The sequence below is a fragment of the Sarcophilus harrisii genome, chromosome 4 (genome assembly GCF_902635505.1).
Source record: "Sarcophilus harrisii chromosome 4, mSarHar1.11, whole genome shotgun sequence".
Classification (NCBI taxonomy): domain Eukaryota; kingdom Metazoa; phylum Chordata; class Mammalia; order Dasyuromorphia; family Dasyuridae; genus Sarcophilus; species Sarcophilus harrisii.
Genome location: NC_045429.1, coordinates 100,597,369 through 100,617,542, shown reverse-complemented (window position 1 = coordinate 100,617,542; position 20,174 = coordinate 100,597,369). Strand labels below are relative to the sequence as shown.

General features: G+C 42.6%; 1 protein-coding gene across 6 annotated transcripts in view; it reads right to left on the bottom strand.

Annotated features, from left to right (window-relative positions):
* The window catches only part of SRGAP2 (SLIT-ROBO Rho GTPase activating protein 2), a 244,839-nt gene that overhangs the window by 28,168 nt on the left and 196,497 nt on the right, over positions 1 to 20,174 (bottom strand). For all 6 annotated transcript variants that reach the window (XM_031937250.1, XM_031937253.1, XM_031937254.1 and 3 more), the window contains exons 12-14: positions 19,194 to 19,221; positions 17,205 to 17,232; positions 9,407 to 9,467 (exon numbers count right to left, since the gene is read on the bottom strand). In XM_031937250.1, coding sequence (XP_031793110.1) covers positions 9,407 to 9,467; positions 17,205 to 17,232; positions 19,194 to 19,221 — 117 coding nt within the window. The remainder of the gene's footprint in view (positions 1 to 9,406; positions 9,468 to 17,204; positions 17,233 to 19,193; positions 19,222 to 20,174) is intronic.

Below are 20,174 nucleotides of genomic sequence, written 5' to 3'. Positions count from 1 at the left end.
ACCAAGACCTAATATTCTATACCAAGATGAGGTTGAAGTAAGTTCATGATTTGGGCATAAAGGATAATACTATAAGTAAATTAGAAGAACAAGGGATAATTTACCTCTCAGATTTGTAGAGAAGGAAAGAATTTATGGCTAAAGAACTAGAGAACATTATGAAATGCAAAATGGCTAATTTTTATTATAATGAATTAAAAACTTTTTGTACAAACAAAACCAATGCAGCCAAGATTAGAAGGGAAGCAGAAAACTGGGGGGAAATTTTATATCTAAAGGTTCTTATAAAGGCCTCATTTCTAAAATATGTAGAGAACTGACTCAAATTTATAAGAACACAAGCCATTCTCCAATTGATAAATGCCAAAGGATATGAAAAGACAATTTTCAGACAAAGAAATTAAAGCTATTTCTAGAAAAAATGCTCTACATCACTATTGACTAGAGAAATGCAAATTAAGACAACATTGAGGTACCACTAACATACTTCTCAGATTGGTTAAGATGACTGCGGGAAAAAAATGATAAATGTTGGAGGGGATGTGGGAAAACTGGAGTACTAATACATTGTGGATGGAATTGTGAACTGATCCAACTATTATGGACAGCTATTTGGAACTATGCCCAAAGGACTGTAAAACTGCGCATAATCTTTGATCCAGCAATATCTCTACTGGGCTTGTATCCCAAAGAGATCATAAAAAAGAGAAAAGGACCCACATGTTTGTAGCAGCCCTTTTTGTAGTGGCAAGGAACTGGAAGACCAAAATTTGGAGAATGGCTGAATAAATTATGGTATATGAATGTCATGGAATATTGTTGCTCTACAAGAAACGATCAGCAAGATGATTACAAAAAGGTCTGGAGAGACTTACATGAGCTGATGTTAAGTGAAATGGGCAGAATCAGGAGATCATTATACACAGCAAGAGCAAGATCATACGATGATCAATTCTGATGGATGGGGCTCTTTTCAATAATGAGGCCAGTTTCAATGGCCTTGTAATGAAGAGAGTCATCTACACCCAGAGAGAAGACTGTGGGAACTGAGTGTAGATCAGAACATAGTATTTTCACTCTTTTTGTTGTTGTTTGCTTGAATTTTATTTTTCTTTCTCATTTTTTCTTTTTTGATCTGATTTATCTTGGACAAGGTAGGGGGAAGGCAGAAAACTTTGGAATACAAGGTTTTGTAAGGGTGAATGCTGAAAACTATCTTTGCATATATTTTAAAAATAAAAAGCTATTAAAAAAAAAAAAAAAAAGAAATGGTACAGTTTAATTTCTGAACAAATACTCATTTAGGTCTGCCTGAGAGCCATCCTGGCTTCTTCCCTCATAAGAGACTTCACCCTCCCTCTCTGGTGGTCAGGTAGCAAACCTGATGAAGTGCTAGGCCTGGAGTCGGGAAGTCTAGCCCCAGACACTTACTAGCTGTGTGACCCTAGGCAGGCCATTTCATGTCTGCCTCAGTTTCCTCAACTGTAGAATGGATGTAATCATAACACCTATCTTAAAGGATTGTTGTGAGGCTCCCATGAGGTGACATTTGTAAAACACAGTAGGTACTTAATAATCATTACCTTCCCTTATCTCCCCCCTTCTCTCTCTCTTTCATTTACCAAATACTGTTATCACAGATTTGGCCTTCTTTCAAACCCTGTGATCTTCATAAAACCCTGACACCTCAAAAGAATGCTAAATTGTTTCATGAGGAAAATGACAGACAACTAATGGAATCACCCCTCTGGGGGTCCAAGGCAGCAGGTGCTTTATCAACCCAGTTTCTAGTGGTGTACAACACAGTCCCTAGTTGGAATTCTGAATCTGATCGCAACAATAAGAGCAAGTAAGCAGGCAAAATCTAATTACCTGACTTCTAATAGGACTTAAGTTGTCTACGCTTCTATGGGAATCTGCAGAATATTCCCCACAGAACATGAGGCAACATTAAAACACCATTAGTATTGATGTAATAGGGTTGTATTAGTTACCAATAGGAGGAAACAGCCAGATAATGTTGTTCAAACAAAGAATGTAAACAGCAGGTGTTCTGAAAGAAACAGCCTGATATTGAATGACTTAAAACACACATGCACACATCAAACACTATATACTATGATATAAAGAAATATACTCTTATTAAATTTACATTTTTTAAACAAAAAAGAAATACCATAATACTCTGTTATATTTATATGTTATATGCATTATGTTTTACATATACTCTATGTGTATAATATTTTATATATACTTTAACATGTGAGTAATATTTCATATGTACCATAATATATGCTATGTATTTTATTATACATGTGTGTGCATTATATATAATATACATATTTATGTATTTATGTGTATGTGTATATATAACATACATCCTCATACACAAATGTATAAATATTATATACTCTATAATATAAAGAAATGGGATTTCAGATAACCCTCAGTATTGTCCTAATGGGCCCTGCAGCTATCTATGATTCTGGAAAATTTCTGGATCTCTGGATTGCCAGCTGGAGTAGTGGAGCAGATGCAATCAGTCCTAGCTCACATGTCTAGGGGGCTAATGTAAATCAGAAGAAGAATGAAAGGAAATCAGGTAATAGATTTTTAGTGGGGCTGATCTCCATAGATTCCCTGCACATCTGTTTGCTATGAACAAGATCCTGCAAGTTCTTGCCATGATGATGATGATGGTAGGGATGATGAAATCAGTAAAAAAGAATAAATGGTTGGTTATCCTCTGCAAAAATTAAGGAAAACCAGATGGGTTTCCCATTATAATGAGGAAAAATTTCCTGAAACTTCCTGTTTTCCCTCCTTAGTGCATATTTAATTTATAAAATTGAAATGGATCAATCAGGGCAGCAAAAGCTGCCCTGAGGAGCTCGCCAAAGCAGTCTGGCAACTACATGCTGTCCCTTTTCAGCTTGTACCAGCTGTAGCTCATTTTCTCTCTTCTTTTGGAAAAGAGGGCCATTCAATTATTATGGTTATCGTAATTTTCCTCCTCATCATCATAAGAGTCAGGACACAAGATCCTATTTGGAGCAAACATATCCTTAAAACACAGATTTTCACAGCAATCAAAATGGGCAGTTAACAACCAATTTCATTAGGCCTGATACTGGGCATATCAGCCAAGATTGAGCTTTCTTGCTGTCCTGAAATACTCTTCTAGCTAGATATCCTCAAGACTGCTCTCAAATTCTTGTTCCTCCATGGAGTCTCTGAGACCATTCTATTCTCCACATTATCTCTCTTCTAAACCCCCGCTGTCCTTAATGTCTCTACCATTTACCTGGCCATTAATCATATACCACCTTGTGAGATTTTGTGCATTGTTGTGCTAAACTAATATATCTTATATTACTTCAGAACTTTTTCAAAAGATCATAAGCCCTTTAGTTGTAGAATAGCTGAAAAACTACAGTACAAAAATATAATGGAATATTATTGTGAAAAATAAGAAATTATGAATGTGAGGAATTCCAAGAAGTATATGAACTGCTGCAAAGCAAATTCAGTAGACCCAAAAGAAGAATATATACAATAGTTAAAATGATGTAAACGAAAATTTTACCAAAAAGCAGCTAAACGAGTTTCTGCACTATTAGGACAGAATGCTAAATACACTGGTCAATATGTTTTCGCTTGATTGCTACTCTTTGTCATTAGGGAGGGTTTATTTGAGGTAGGGGTAAATGGATATTGCTCTCCCCTCCAGCCCCTAAAACAACAGTATTATAGGGACAAAATGTAAAAAACAAAATGCATTTTTCTTTTCTTTTCCTTTTTTTCCCTGGGGCAACTGGAATTAAGTGACTTGCCCAGGGTCACATAGCTAGGAAGTTAATGTCTAAGGTCAGATTTGAACTCAGGTCCTCCTGACTTCAGGGCTGGTGTTCTATCCACTTCACCACTTAGCTGCCCCCAAAATGTATTTTTCAAAAAGAATCAATACTGATTAAAATAGGAAACATTAAAGAAAATCTTTAAGTATTAATATTTCACAATGAACACTGAAGGAAAAAAACATTATTTGTTGGGGGGGATTGGGGTGGGAAATGTAGGTATTTCTTTGATGATAAGGCTATCACAAAATGGATTTTCCCTTTAGGAGCAAGCATCAATCAAGGACAGAAGCTTGTAGCCAATCCAGAAGTTTAACTATATATAGAGAGAGAAGTTTAACAACTATATATATATAACAACTATATATATATCTATCTATCTATATCTATCTATCTATATCTATCTATCTATCTATATCTATATCTATATCTATCTATCTATCTATCTATCTATATCTATCTATCTATATCTATCTATATCTATATCTATCTATCTATCTATCTATCTATCTATATAGGCTTGTAGCCAATCCAGAAGTTTAACAACTATATATATATAGAAGTTTAACAACTATATATATTGAGAAAATAGTTTGGAAGCAATGGATATAGTAAGCAACAAATAATACCATAAAATGAAATTGACTATATTTTGATAGAAAATGATTAGCTATTAATGAAACCACTAACTTATTAAAGCAAAGATCCAAATCAATAGCAATTAAAAGAAAGAATAAAAATTATAAGATATGACATGCACATATGAGGTAAATCCATTCTGACTTATTTAAACAGATTAGATGGAAAATGGATAAGAGAAGATATTAACTATCCAGTTAATATGGAAGTGGTTAAGCAGTGGTTAAATTAATCAATCATCACCACAAAATTAATTAATCATTAAATCACTACCACACCAAAAAAAAAAAAAAAAAAAGAAAACATTAGAAAATTTTAGCTACCAGACAGGATCTCCTATACTACACTAAAGGAATAGTATAAAGGATCTAATTAGAGATGGCAAAACATATTTTCCTTCTCTCTGTGAAGAGATGAGGAACAGTGGATAGAGATTTACAAATGCTGTCAGATAAAAGTGTTGATTAGTTTTTCCTAACTTTTTTCTTTGTCATGTGGGAAGATGCAGTAGCCAAAAGCAACAAGACTTTAGAATATAAACCCACTTGTAAAATCTTACAGAGAATAATAGTGGAAAACCATGAAATGCATCACATAAAATGGTGAAAAGCAGTGGAGGTTATAACATTTACATAGAGCTTAGCAAAAGATCTAATTGAACTAGATAACCTCACATGTATTTAAGGATAAAAACAGGACAAGATTAAAAAAAAAAAAACTTTGCAAATTTCTGTACATATTCCTATAAGAAGCTTTCCTCTCTTTTTCTGATAGTGGGGTCTCCAGTCTGCTCGCTAATCTATACAGAAGAGGCATTAGTTGGAGGAGACAATTTTGAGGTTCCTGTGAGATCAGTTCTCAAGATATATTAAAGGAAGAATGCTAAATGCTTGGGGAGGGGCAGAAATTAAACATTATTACTACTAACAAAAGGAGGCCAACAAAATATGAATTAACTATCAACCCATATGCATACTTTCTTATGTGTGTAAATTCTCTCTAAGAATGAGCTACCTTATAGTGAAGGAATTCTTGATGAGGAAGAAAAGGAAATAGGGAGGTTTTAAAAAATAATATCTCCTTGTACATCTTACTTTTTTTTTCATTACATTGATTGGCTAAAAGGTGGAGAAAATACAAGAGCCCGCTGTGCTTACAATTTGTCCACGATTAAAAACAAAACAACACTGGATTTGCTAGAGCAATGTGATATCTTAAAGGTTCTCCTCCAATAAGGCATCTCTCTTGCACGGGTCAAAATCATGCATGGTTTTGAAAGACATTAGCTAACAGAGATAAAAATGACAGCCCTCTAATTAGAAACATCAAGAGAGGCAAAAAATTAAAAAAAAAAAAAGTATGCTCTGTAAAGTTGTTTGACATAATCCTTGAAGATATCCATCATAGTCCAAAGTGAAAAAGAATTCCTTAAATATGATAGGATTCTTCAGATGCTTCTACTTGCAGATGACTTTATGTTGATTATAACATGCCTTTGATTTTAAGAGCCTCATAAAATCTTATTTAGTGGAAGATTGTGAAAAGCATCCCATTGAATAATGAAAAGTAGTACAGGAAAATTAGTTTGACAATTATCCTTACAGGGAAGGGGAAAAAAAGAGGAAGGATGTCTACTGTTCAAACAATGATAGGTGGTTGGATCTCTTACAGAGGTTCTGAACCTGAGGTTCACAGATCCACAGGTATATTGATAGATTTTGGGAGCCTGGGGAAATGTATGGGAAAATTCTCTACTTGAATAGTATAATCCTATGTATTTTATTTTATGCATTTAAAAATGTGATTCTGGGAAGGGATCCATAGACTTCACCAGACTATAGCCAAAAGGATCCAAAGCACAAAAAACATTAAGAACCAGGAAGTAGAAAGGAAATCAAAGGGCTGGATTTACTTTGGGTAACTTTACAGTGCTTTTAATGAGCCTAAGCTTCTCCTAGCCGAAAAGGATTTTTTATATTTATATACTCCTCTGGTGATGATGATTATGAATCATGGACTATCAGTCTCTGAAAAATTAAAATTGAGAGTCATCATAGAATAAGAGAGAGATACATGGTGGGCAGAAATAGACTACAATGTAGTCCCAATCAAGAGTTCCCCAAGAGCAGTAATTAAAGGGCATAATCAGAGATGATGAAACCACTGCCCTCCTTTCATTGAGGGCTGGGGACTTGTTATACATTCTGTCAGATGCAGCTGCTCTGTTGTTTTTATTTAGCTGTATTTTCTATGTTGCACGGTGGATGTAGTGGGCATATTGGGAAATGACAGTTATATATTTCTTTTTAAAAAGCATAAATAAAAGCTTAAGAAAAGAGAGATTTATTACTGTAAAAGAAGTTATTGGGCTAGGTGTGTATCCAGATGAGATAGGTAAGTAATGGAGAGTCCACAAGCTCAACTGCTATCCACACCACATAGACAGATAGATCTTTGAGGCTCAGAAGGTACTGTGGGATGGGATAAGAGCAAATATTGTAGAAATTTAAAAAAATAAAAAAGAATGGCATCTTCCAGCTGCAGGTTAGTAAACTTGGCTCTGATTTCTGGCAAAAATCCTAAAATACATTAAGGGAATGGCTAGTAAACACCTAGAAAAGAATGCCATGATCACACCCTGAAGCAAGAAGAGGCCATGTCAGGCTAAATTTATTTCCTTTTGTGGCAGGCTTAAGTAACCCTCCTCAGGGGAATTCTTTGATAGATATATTCTCCCCCCCAAATTTTACTACAATCTCTTATGCTGTGGACAAGATGTAACCGTGTGAGTTATAATACAATTATTTGGTAATTAAGATTGGTTCAATATCAGCTTAAAAAGAGGTCTCCAGGAAAGTATCCTAGTGGTCTGTGCTGCTTAACATTTTGACATGGACAGAGGCAGAGATGATATTGCTGTGAGAGATGTGCCTGGTGGATTAGCTTTCAAAATAAGAAGTAACACAGAATTAGGAGGGAGGGCTAAGCCTATGGATGAGAGAGATGGGATCCAAAAAGATGCTGACCGACTAAAACACTGGTTGGATCTAATAAGATAAAGCTACACAATTGGGTTTAAGACAAAGGCTTCACAAATTCAAAATGAAGGAAGTATGATTACACTTCATTTTGTCCGAAAAAGATCTGGTGGTTTTAGTGAGCCACAAGCTTGATATGCGTGAGCTGTGCCATCTGGCAGCCAATGAAGCTAATCACAAAGCCAGGAGAACTTCAGCAGCACTGAAGAGCTTTTTCAGGTATGGGTTGGAGTGGATGGCCTTTGCTGTCCTTTTCAACTCTGAAATTCCGGAAGTCAGTGGCCCAGAGACAAAAGGTTGGCTGTCCCCCTGAGGAGGATTTACAGGATGTAAAGAGTCACAGAGACTGTGGAGGCCACATAGGAAGGGATCCACATCTCTGATGGAAAAGAACCCACAGCCATTCCTTTCTAGATCCCTCAAATTATCTCAGGAACTTCCCCTTCTAGCCCCAGGGAGCGCCCTCTGCCTCCTCCATCAGCCCCCATCTGAAGCACGCGAGGGTGTGGCCCCAGTCCTCCAGCCCACAGGTGTGGGACTCCCTCCTCACTGGGGGAATGAAGGCCCTGGCCTCCTGGGAGGCTCTCAGAGCCCCGAGGAGCTTCAGGGCTTCCAGTGTGGAGAGGGAAGGTGGGAGCCAGCTCCCTTTAGTCTCCCTCAGGTCCCCACCCCCAGCTTGCTACTCTAGAGCCTGTGGGGGGGAGGGGTCCTCCCTGGCTGAGACCCTCTCTCTGAAGCTGGGCAGTTAGCTCCCTGCCAGTGGGAGAGCTCCATCTCACTGTAATGTCCAGCAAACACTGCGCGCCTTCTCTGATGTGCTATGAGTTAGATAAATGTGTTCACTGTGAATCTGGTGTTAGGTGTCAGCCTGGTGACCCCTTCTCCAGGGGAGCAGAGTGGCCCTGCTCCCCTCCTGGCAGGAATAAAGCCTCTCCTGGAGAGGCTCTAAGAGAGCTTCTATTCTCTAAGGCTTCTCTTGGAGAAGGGCTGCCTCCCCTTGAGCCCCAGGACAGCCCTCGCCCCGTGAGGGCCTCTCCTTACACATGGAGCCCTGTCCCTACGGGGGAGGTTAATCTATTCATAGAAATCCCAGGGATTTGGGGGAACCTTTCTATTATCAAGTGACACTTCTTCCTTCCTTAAATCATTCTCCTATAATTCGCCACCATTTGTTTTCCCCCCGCACACTATGATTGATTAGGGGTAGAGTTTCAAAGATCCAACTTGTCCCAGACAGAAGAGTTATGATGACTTAACTTAGACATATAAGTGAAGCAGAAGGCGCTCCCTGGCCCCAGGGCACAGAGGAAGCCTCTTCATCTTACAACTTTAGGGCTGATTCATTCTGGAGTTCTTTGGGGATTTGTGCAATGAGACAGAGACAGCCAAAAGTTTTTCCTGATAGAGATCAACCTGAGGCTAAGAGGGAAATTATTTTCAGATCTGTCTGATGGTGATTGTCAAATAAAGATAGCGTAACTCAATGGGAAATGACTTTGTGAAAAAAAGATAATTCTAACAATAATTATTAGGGTACGCTGTGCTAAGTGCTTTACAAATATTATCTCACTTGATTGCCACATTAAACCAGGGAGGGAGGTGTTTGGGAAAACCGAGGCAGCAGAGAGGAAGTGACTGGTCTGAGCATCCCCTAGCGGCCAATGAATGAGTAAGGACTAACAGCCACACCAAATGGAGGATACTCACTTCCCAAGGGCGATTGCTACCTTGTGCCTGAGCTGGAAGAGGGACTGAGGAGCACTGGCGGCATTTAGTGACCATCATGCAAGGAAGAAGTGGGCCCCCATGATGCAAGCCCAGACTCCGCCAGCCCCTCTGCAAACAGGAGGAGAAAAGGCTGCTGGCGCTTACCATGTCTGCTGATGAAGCGGATGCAGCTCTCCACCACAAGAGGAATCGCTTGACTTGAGTCCTGAAGGAACAAAGGCAGACACTGCATGTGAATCCTCAGACAGAGACCTCCGAGCAAACAAGTTAACAAGCATTTCTTACTCTGCGTTGGGACATAAAAACTGCCCACAACACAACACTAGTCACACAAAGAGAAAAACTTGAAAATAACCAGGGGGACACAAAGCACACACTGAGTGGAGGGAAAATGCTGAGGAGGGACGGCATTAACAGCGTCAGGGTGAGGAGGAGGGTGACTGGGAAAGTCCTGGAGTATCTGGGATTTCAGCTGAGACTTAGAATCAGGGAAACTGAGGCAGAGGCCTGTGTTAGCGCACCCCAGGCACAGGGGAAGTCAAAAGCAAAGGCTCGGAGATGGGAGATGGGACCGCCCCGTGTGAGAAATTGCAAGCAGGCCGGTGCCAGCGGTGCGGGAGTGGAGAGCCTGTGAAAGAAGCCCAAGCCTAAGAGGACTGGAGAGGCAGCCAGGGGCTAGGTGACAAGAACTCCAGGGCCAAAGGGTTTTACAAAAGAACAACACCTGGGACTTATGTGGCACGTTATGGTTTGCAAAGCACTTTTTGATCCTCACCACAAACCTGGGAAATGTTAGCAGTAACGGCTAACACACATGTACCACCCAGGCACTGTGCCGAGGCTCACAGACATGACTCCATGGGCCCAACAGCCATCCTCACAGTGCTGGGAGGCAGGGGCTCTCCGTTTTACACATGAAGGCCCGGGGGCAGGAGATGTTAACTGTCTTGCAGGACTCGCTGCCCCAGACGCAGTGGAAGACCAAGGAGAGCGGGGTGCCCCCGGGAGCTCTCTGCTTTGACGAATGGCCCTACCATCAGACACCCTAATAGTCAGGTGTGGTGAGGAGGGGTTGGCACGGAGCGGGGAACAGGGGAGAAGGGTATCTGAACATGAGGGACGCAGTCAAGGTGAAAATGAAGCCATCTGGCAGCCTTTGGGGTGTGGGTGATGGAGGTAGGGATCACCCTGAGGCTGCGGGCTTGGGTGCCAGGAGGAAGAGGTTGCCTTGACTTTGGAGGAAAGAGTTCTAGTTTGGACACAAGTCTGAGGCACCCATCGGACATCTGGTTTGAGCTGCAGGTGTGTAAGTGAATCTCAGGAGACAGACAGACCAGGGAATCATCTGCATGGTGAGAACAACTGAGAGGGGACGCCATGGCTAATGAATGTGACACGGGTGAAGATGTAGCAAAGCAGTCTGAGAAGGAGCCATCAGACCCCTTAGAGCAAGAGCAGCATCACGAAAACCTCCTAAGGAAGGACCATTCAAGACAAGAAGGTGACCAAGCGTGTCAGAGGCTGCTGAGAGGTCCCCAAGGATCAGGACTAAGAAAAATCTATTGGTCTGGGAAACAACATCACTGGTAGCCTTGGAGAGCCAGATCACAGAGGATTTAGGAGAGACTGAGAGAAAGAAGAGGAACCGGTCAGGAAGAGGAGAGGTAGAGGGCAGCAGCGAGTGAGATACAGTAAGGATGGGGAGCCAGACAGGAGCCTTTGTAAGCAGGAGGGAAGGAGCATGTGGAGAGAGAAAAATGAAAGATAAAGGAGGGAGCAGAGATGACAGTGACCTGGCTTTAGTAAGAAGGGCCAGCTCTTATAAAGACTGGAGGAAAGAGAAGGGCCACACATCTGAATGATGAGAGACATGAGGACGAGGACAAGGAGGAGGAGGAAGAAAACGAGAAAGAGAAAGAAAATAAGAGGAGGAGGAGAAAGAGGAAAAGGAAGAGGACAAATTTCAGTGAATGGCCTCAGATTTGGGGGAGAATGAGCAAAGGTTCTTGGCTCAAATGCTGCAGGAAGGGGTGCCATGAGAGGTTCAAAGCTGAGAAGGCTGGAAGGAAGCCAATAGTTCAGTGTGTTCTCCACTTATCTCTGCAGAGCTTTGTTGATCGCTTGTAGCCAGGGGACGTTGTCAATAGTAGCCTACCAAAAAGGGCCACTTGTCATTAAAAAAAAAGAAATCAGACTTGTGATTTCACTGGCATAGAGAGCTGTTGGTGAAGAACTTTCCCTACTAAGGTAGACTGGCAACTGCTTAGCAGTTTAGAGAGGTGGCTCCTGGGGCACCAAGAAGTTAGTGACCTGCCCAAGGTCAATAGAAACCAAACTGGAACTTGGTCTTCCTGACTGGGAGGTGAGCTCTATCTCCAGCAGACCACGCTGCCTCTCTTAGCTTCGGTAACATTTATCACAAGATCAAAAAAGAGCTCGCTGTGAGACTGCAGGAGACCCAGACTCCAGTCCTTAATCTAATAATCTGCTATGTGACCGCGTTATCTTATCCCTGGGCCTCAGTCCCCCCACTACAAAATGTGGATGTAGGCCAGAAGACTGAGGAGTGAATGTTGGCGTAGGGATTCTGTAAGGCAGAAGAGAAAATGCTTGGAGGAAGGCGTTTTCACACACAAACCAGCATGCAGGTGTATATACATATATGGCAACCAAAGCCCTCATCAGCGGGGCTCCCATCTGCCTTCTATTACCCACCCTTCTCTTTCATGTGTCCCAACCTCCAGCCCAACCTGGTCATTCCCCAAATCCTTCCTGTGCTTTCCCCTCCCTGGGCCTTTGTTCCCTGAGCTATTACTTCTGTTCAGGATGGCTTCCAGTTTTCCCTCTCCCTAGTTCCACCTTTCAAAGTCCAACTAAACATGTTCCTTACTCCCCAAAGTCTCCCCTGATTTCCTCAGCCACAAGTTCTCTCTGCCTCTTCTGAAATCAAGGAGATATTTATTTTATTGCCTAACAACATTCCACTGGGTCTTCCTGCTACTTGGCCGGCCTTATCTACAGATAAGCAAGGACCATATCTTGTTCCTCTTTGCATTACACCTAGAGCTTGTCATACAGCATGTATTCCATAGATACTTGTTGAATGAATAAGAAAATTAAATATATACGAAGCTAAGAGAAGAAGTCAGGCAGAAGAACTCTAGCTCAGAACAAAAGGTAGGGTTCTGATTAGTGAGAACCAAAGTAGAACCCAGGCCACAGAGGCCCTACTGGATTCCAAACATCTCAAGAGATTATCTACTCCTCTCTCCTGGCTCTAGATATCCAGCTTTACCCACAAATTTGGGTACGAGGAGGGGAGCAGGTGGGTCTTTCCAGGGAGTCAGGCAAAGGGTGGACTGGCACGGCTCCCAGTTCTCAGGGCGCCAGCAGCCCTGCCAAAAGGTCCACTGTCTATGCCAAGGTGGAGCAGGAGTCAAGAAGGTCCTAGCAAATGTTTATATTCATGACCCGAAAAACCCATCTGTTCCCCAAGCTTTCCAGCTCCAGGGGCCAACCTGTCCTTCCTGTCAGCAGCACCAGGGCCTGCTGATCAGCCTGAAGTGATGGACCATTCCTTGTTCTCCAGCACAGCCTTGAGGGAGGTCAGAGAAGGGTCCAAGGCCCAAGTCCCCGAGACTCTGGATGGTCCTCCCCTTGCCCCCTCTCTCTTCCTCGATCTGCCAAGCTGCTCGGCTCTAAAGGCACGCTTTAGTCCTGGGCACATAGTTGGCGTTCTGGGAGGCACAAGAGGCGCTGGGGCTGCTCCTCAGGTTGCTACTGAACCGGCTCTGATCAAACTGTTTGTGTCAGCGTCCCTCTCTTGGTTCAGGTCCCCCAGGAGTTGAGGGTCTGCCTGATGTAACTCCTGTCAGGACACTTTGGACAAGGCCAGATGCAATGAGGTACTTAATAAGGCCTTGCACCGATGACATGGGGCTGAGTGAGAGGGAGAGATAAAACACTCCTTCACACGCAAGTTGTGAAAAAAGAAAAGTATTATTTCAAAACGAGGGCAACTGCCCAGAATTTTCAGCTAAAGGACCATATCACATGGATTACAGCTACCCAAACAGGCTAGAGTTTACTAGCCCCCAAATATTTCTTGCCAGGCTACTCTTCCTAAAAAAGTCTAATAAGAAATTCAATGTTCATCTTTTACAATTAACTGTTATCAGCTGGCATTTTGTCTGGACAAGCAGGGGACGCTGCTTTCTAGACCTATCACTTAAGTAGGCCTCAGTCACCAGGAGACTAATGGAACTATTTGTTGATGGCTGAAATTTGGAGGTCTCTCTGGTTTCCATTAGTTATTTTGAGAGTTGACCAACAAGGGAATTTTTGACTCAAGCCAGGGATTAGGAACTCTGAATCTGGAGCAGTTTATGGAAGAGTTTTTAAAACAGAAATGCTTCCATATGACTCAAAAGGATTTAGGGGGAGGGTTACTGAAAGTAGCCCTCAACACTTACGAGATGGGAATTCTCATTCCTGACCTTCTGATACATGTTGAGAAACCAACCCTTTTCCCAGGTGGAAAAATGATCCCCTCCAGAGGCACATAAGGACAATCAACTGTGTATTTATACATGTTTCAAGCAGGCCATAGAGAAATCAGGAGTAAATTGAATTTGAAAGCCAGGATGAGTGTTTTCTATTTCCAAGGAACACAAGATCAAAGGAAATGGGCTTAAAGTACATTAGGAAAGATCCAAGTTAGACATGAGAATGCTATCTTCAGATCCCAAGTAGGACTTCCTGAGTACTAAGCCTGAGAAGAACTGCAAGATCTCCTCTAGAAATATTTTAAAAAGGGATAAGTAAAAGTTGTCTCTTGAAGTATGAATGTAGTTTAGCTAAAGGGAGGAGATGGACTAAATGAGCTCACTCTGACTAGATTATATGACACTACAAAGGTTCTTCAATCTAACAAAACCCATTTATTCTTTTTACTGGCTGAGTGGCCAAAAGCTTACTCCTATTTGTTTTTTATCCTGTACAATCTGTCCCCAGTCTCTACTTGTTTGCCTTTTTAACTAGATCAAACAAATCACTTTTTGAAAAATTCTTTACAAAACCACCCCTGAGTTTGAGTTGTCATACAGGAAGTGGGCCAGGAGAACAAAAACAAGGCATTGACTTGTTTGGAGTTTAGGGTATATCCTGGAATTCTTACGCAAACCCAGCCTTACACAAAAACACTTCTCTTCAAAGTACTAAGACCACAGCACAATGAAAACTCGATAGGTGACATTCCCTCAACAAACCACTGGCAAATGCTGCCTCTCAGCCTGATGTGAATATGAAGCTGTGATGGCTTCCTTGCTTCAGTTACAACAGTATTTAAAGGGTTCTTGCATATATGGAATGAAGCTTCAAATTCATCCCCGTTTTCACTGGACATAAACAGACTGTTCTTCCTTTCCAGATTTCCCATCTAGCCTTCTGGTTATTAAGTCACTGAGATTTAAATGCAATCAATTACCCCTGGAGGAGGCACCCCAGGCTTTACTATTTACTGAAGTTGCAGGGGCCTGGGAAGGATAATTTATAATAATAGCATTATGAAAAAATTTTAGCACTTCTCCCCCAAAAGATCTTAAGTTCTATCTGATGGTATTTTCATTAAATTATGAGCCAAGGGAGAGAAAGGGGGGAAGAACCCCCAAAATTGCAATCATGGCAGAGACATGACAAATGAATGGGTCTTATCTTATTGCAAGGCCATACTTGGTTTGCCAAATCATTCTTGGAAAAAAAAAAAAAAATCAGGTCAGATTAACTACATATGCCCCAATTTTAACCAGAGTAGGCTGAAATCACTGTGAGAGGGTGACAGTCCCAAAGAACCACAGAGGATGTCTCAAATATATTTATTATAGCTTATAACAGCACTAACACTTTTGGGATACCCTGTATATGGGCCACTCCCTGTTACCTGTGAGTGGATAATCCATTTTGGATTTATTCATTCATTAGCAGGTAAAACCATCATTTTCCTTTAACTCCAGGGCAGTTTTGTCTTTCCCATTTTATCTTTACCCCATTCTTACTGAACCTCTAAGGATTACAGGGACACGGACATAGCAGGAAGGAACCATAGAGGCTATCTGGTCCAACCTTATATTTTGTAGATGAGATAAGTGACTTTATAGAACAGATATGTCACAGGTCCTAAGAAACAGTGTCACAATTTGAACCCGGGTTCTCCAACTCTAAATCCAGAAAATACAAATGTATTTCAATGTCTTCTTTAAAGATAACGATGGTGACAAATTTGTTCCTACTGGAATAATGATAATAATAATAATAATGACAATATAGCATGTTCCAAAGATAAAGTTTTGGGAATATTCCTATCACTAACTCCTAATGTGAAGACCAAGAGTTGAGAAAACTTGAGTTGAAAGCCTGCCTCCAGACCCTTGTAAGCTGGGTGACCCTAACAAATCATTTAACTTCAGATTCCTCATCTGTAAAATGGGGACAATGAGAGCACATACCTCCCATGGTTGTTATGCAGATCAAATGGAAACAACACATGCAAAGCACTCAGAAAGTCTTAAAGTGCTATACTAATATTGTTGGTTATTGTTCTTACAATATTGATCATTGATTGCCCAGCAGCAAAGTCGAATACAACAGTATGGCATCAGAGAGAAATAGCTAGAAGTTAAATAGCTGCTTCCTTGTTCTGAAGCATCATATTTCTCCTTGTAGACATAGCATGCTTTAAAATATCCTTGAAGCTTGTCATCAAATAACAGCAAAATTAGAATTAAATTCTCTCCCCCAACCCACAAACCAAATATAAAAAACCTGACCATGTGCTTAGATGCTATATGGGTGACACATACACATAATTTGGTACTAGAAAGGATCTTAGAGATCATTTAATCTAACCCCTTAATTTTAGAGATGGAAAGGTCAAAATCAAGTAACAGGCCCGAGGTCCCACAGAAGGCTGGTAGCACTTGTGATGGGTGAGGTCTGTGCATCCCACACTTTCTAGCATGGTGATGCTCAATCATTTATCAAGCTCACAGAGCTTCCAGAGACGGGTAAACGATCTAGACCAGGGCAGACGGGTCTGGGAACAATTACCCCCACAGCTGATTAATGGCAATCTCACTGATAACCCATAACTCTGACCTTTCTTAAAATTCTCCTCTGGTGCTCACTGTGATGTGCGGCTGGGCATGGGTGCTCCAAAGAGCACGCAGAGCACGCCAAAGTCCTCCCAACTTTGGGAGGAGGGAAACAGGAGGTCAATCTGTCTTCCAAGGACCGGCCTATCTAAACTGGAAAAGGCTCATCCCAGAAATGTGGCTATCACACGGTGAACGTTTTCAAGTACAGGAAAGGATTAAAAACAAAAGGTGAAGGCGCATATAGGCGGCATGTTGCATCGCAGCAATCCACCTATGAGCTGGCAATATAAATGTCACTGGCAATGAGGCGCCGGATTTGAAGTTGGGAAGATCTCAGTTTAAATCCTGCCATACTTACTAGTTGTGGGACTCGGGGCAAGTCCCCCATAAAATGAGGATAACAATAGCACCTACATCATAGATCTATTGTGAAGAGCAAATGAAATAATATATCATATATATATATATATATATATATATAAAGTGCTATTTTATTATATTGTTATAGAAATGCTTATTTCATCCCATAAATAAAATAAATAAAAAATTTTAAGGAAAAAAATGCTTTGTAAACTTTAAAGTGCCAAATAAATGCTACCTCACATCATCTAGATACCCACACTACTAAAATCACAGGTCTCTGAAGTATTCAAGTTGGTATGACCATAAACCTTCAAGGTAAATGCTCCCCCTGAGCAGGAAGAGAAGTTCCCACAAACTGGGCAGAGCCAGAGAAGGTGCCCCCTCAAAAAAAGACACCCCCGCCCCCAGCCCCCATTAGAGGTCCTTACCTGTTTCCTTATTGTTGAGCTCCGTCGGCTATGGTGCCCCACAAGCCCATATGACCAATCCGGGAATGGAAAAGAAAAAGAAAAGGTGAGAAGAATGAGCTATTCCATCACTGAGGGGGGAGCTGTCGTCTAATTTGGGGGATAACAGACGGCAAAGTCAAGGTGCTTCTAACTGCTCTAAATCCTCCCCTAGCACAGGGCTCATTTCTCACCAGCTGCACTCACTACTCTGACCATTCTTGGGCTGACTTGGGCCTGCAAGGGCTCAGTCCCTCTGACTGGAGCTTGGGGCTATGAAATTCGAAGCTTCATTGAAGGACAGAACTGCTGCCCCCACCCCGTTTCTCCCCTGTCTGCTCTGCTCCAGGGATTCTCCGACAGGTTTCTCCACCATGTTTCTTGGGGGCAAGAACCGCCTTTCTCTTTTTGTGTTTGTGCCCCTCCTTAGCCCCGTGTCTGACATCTAGTTGTTTGAGCATTTTCAGTCACGTCTGACTCCTCATACTTGCATTAGTGGGGTTTCTTGGCAGAGATACAGAGGGGTTTGCCATTTCCTTCTCCAGCTCATTTTAGAGGTGAAGAAACAATGCAATCAGGGGCAAGTGACTTGTTTAGGGCCACACAGCTGGAAAGTGCAGGGGCCACATTAGAACTCGGGTCTTTGACGCAGAGCCAATGCTCTTTCCCACTGCACCGCCTAGCTGCAGCGGCTTAATAAATGTTCGCCGAGCGGGGACATGACTAAATCTCTTCTGTCTCTGTGACCGGAGACACGATCTACTCTAAGTTCAAGATGAGAAAATGGGCACAGCTCCCCTTCCCATTTGTAAGAATGGGGAGACGCTGGGACTTGTCACCAAAGAAGCCTGAAGAATCCACTTCTCTAGAAATTTTAAAGAAGACAGGCAGCTGTGCTTCTGGCTGTCAATGCTGCTGGAAGGCAGGGGGATGAGTGAGAGCAGAGAGCCCTGCCGACCACAAATTGACTTAGAAAACCTCAAATTAACATTATCTCGGTTTTATTGTATTTTTATTTACTCTGTTAAACATTTCCCAATGACATTTTAGTCTGGTTTGGGCAAACCTCCAGGGCTTTGAGGGCCACAGGCCTCCCTGAGCCAGATGAGGGTCCCTTCTACTTTAAGAGGCTCAAGCAGGCTTCTATTATCTTTGAATTCCTCTCTTACAATACATTTTAAGAAACTCCCTCATCCAGTTTCCCTCCATCTAGAGAGATTAGTCTTATTAATGGAATCTTCGCTATAATCTATACTGGAAAAAGATGACAGCCAAATGAAGCGATTTCTAAATAAAGGGTCCATAATTACAAATGGCCTTTAGATTATTGTGTTGGCAGATACTAGCAGCTGATATAAAGGGCTGAAACAGAAGTCCCCAAGGAGGTCTGCCCATTAAGGTTCTCTTCGCTGTCTAAATCAGCCTGCATCCGGGCATCTGAGGACTCTCAGCAGGGGAAAGATAGGGACCTAGAGTGAGCTGTGACTTGGGGAAGCGCTATTTCCTGGGGGATCTCTGGGCTTCCTCAGGGCCCTGGAGTCACTCGGAAGGCTTCTCAGGGGGAAGCCAGACTGCTCCTTAATGTTACTACTTTGCTCTGAAGAGTGTGTTAGTCCTGGCAAATAGACATAAAGTCGGGTCTGCACTCTTTATTAGTACATGAGACGTACCCAGACCTAGCTTCCCCTGGGAGAGAAGCGGCCCAGGCCCTCTGCCCTGGTCCTGCGAGCCTGGAGCTGGCACAAAGCCTCCCAAATGCCTGCACCTAGGCGGTCCGCTCTGCTCATCCCCTCCCTGTGATGGAGGGCCCCACTTCCATTTCAGACCAGATGGGGTCAGCAGGACAGAGAGAAAGAAGACCCTCCCACGTTTCCCACTGTAGCTCCTTGCCTCCTGCTCAGACTGAGGACAGCCTGCTCCCAGTTTGCCCATGGGCCCAGCCTGCCCCGGGCTGTCCTAGGCCACACCTACCTGGCCAGAGAGCAGTCTGTCCGCTGACCTGTGGGAAAGACAAAAGATCTATGTTGGAGGGGGAGGCCCCGGGGAGGGAAGAAGGTCAGAGACCAGATTTTGGCTGAGGCCACAGAACCACATTTGAGTGGGAGGTCAGGGGGCAGCGGCGCAGAGGAGAAGAGAACAGGAGCCGGGCCCCCAATCCGGCTAGGAAGAGGGGCAGCCCTCTCCGGCACAAGGCAGGCTCCACCAGGCAGGAAATGCTCCTCAGCCTGGGCCAGGCCTGTTCCTCAGACAGGCCACTGGGGCATGAGCCCATCTTCCAATCTCTGCTTTTCAGAGTTACAGAGAAGGCCTTGGGAGAGGCAGGAGGGTGGCTGACAGAAAAACCAGAAACTTGTCCTGGAGTGGGAGTCCTTGTGGACTGGCAAACACTGGAGCATTCTCCATGGATGGCTGGGGGTGGGCAGTTGGGGGAGTGGGCTGTAGCTTTCGGTTTCTACATTTACTTCAATTCAATCTAAAACAACCCGATGAGAGGAGTGGGAAAAGGCAGTGTCAGCACAGCCAGATAAGCTCTACTTAAAACCTCTCCAGGACTTTTAGGGACAGAGAGGGGAGACCCTTTAAGCACATGCCTGGCTAGGACAGAAAAGATTAGCTTCCCACACTTTCCCACTCTAAGAAAGGAGCGAGGGTGGCTGGGGAATCTGAGAGCAATTTCTCCCCCCTTAAAGGTTGCTAATTGTTGATTAGAGCTAAACATGTCTTGCACAGTCCCTTCCCCCTCCTGACACCAACTCCTCATCTGCAAAAATATTATTCCAAGCCATTATTTTCAACATCTGTCCCATTTCCACCCTGGAATATTCATACACATCAATTATCCCTCAGTGGCAACAAGAGCACTTGCATTTATGGTGACAAATACATGCAGAAGCCGGAAACATAATGGCTTGCAGATAGGAAAATCTTCTGTTCTTTTTTTTTTTAAATTGC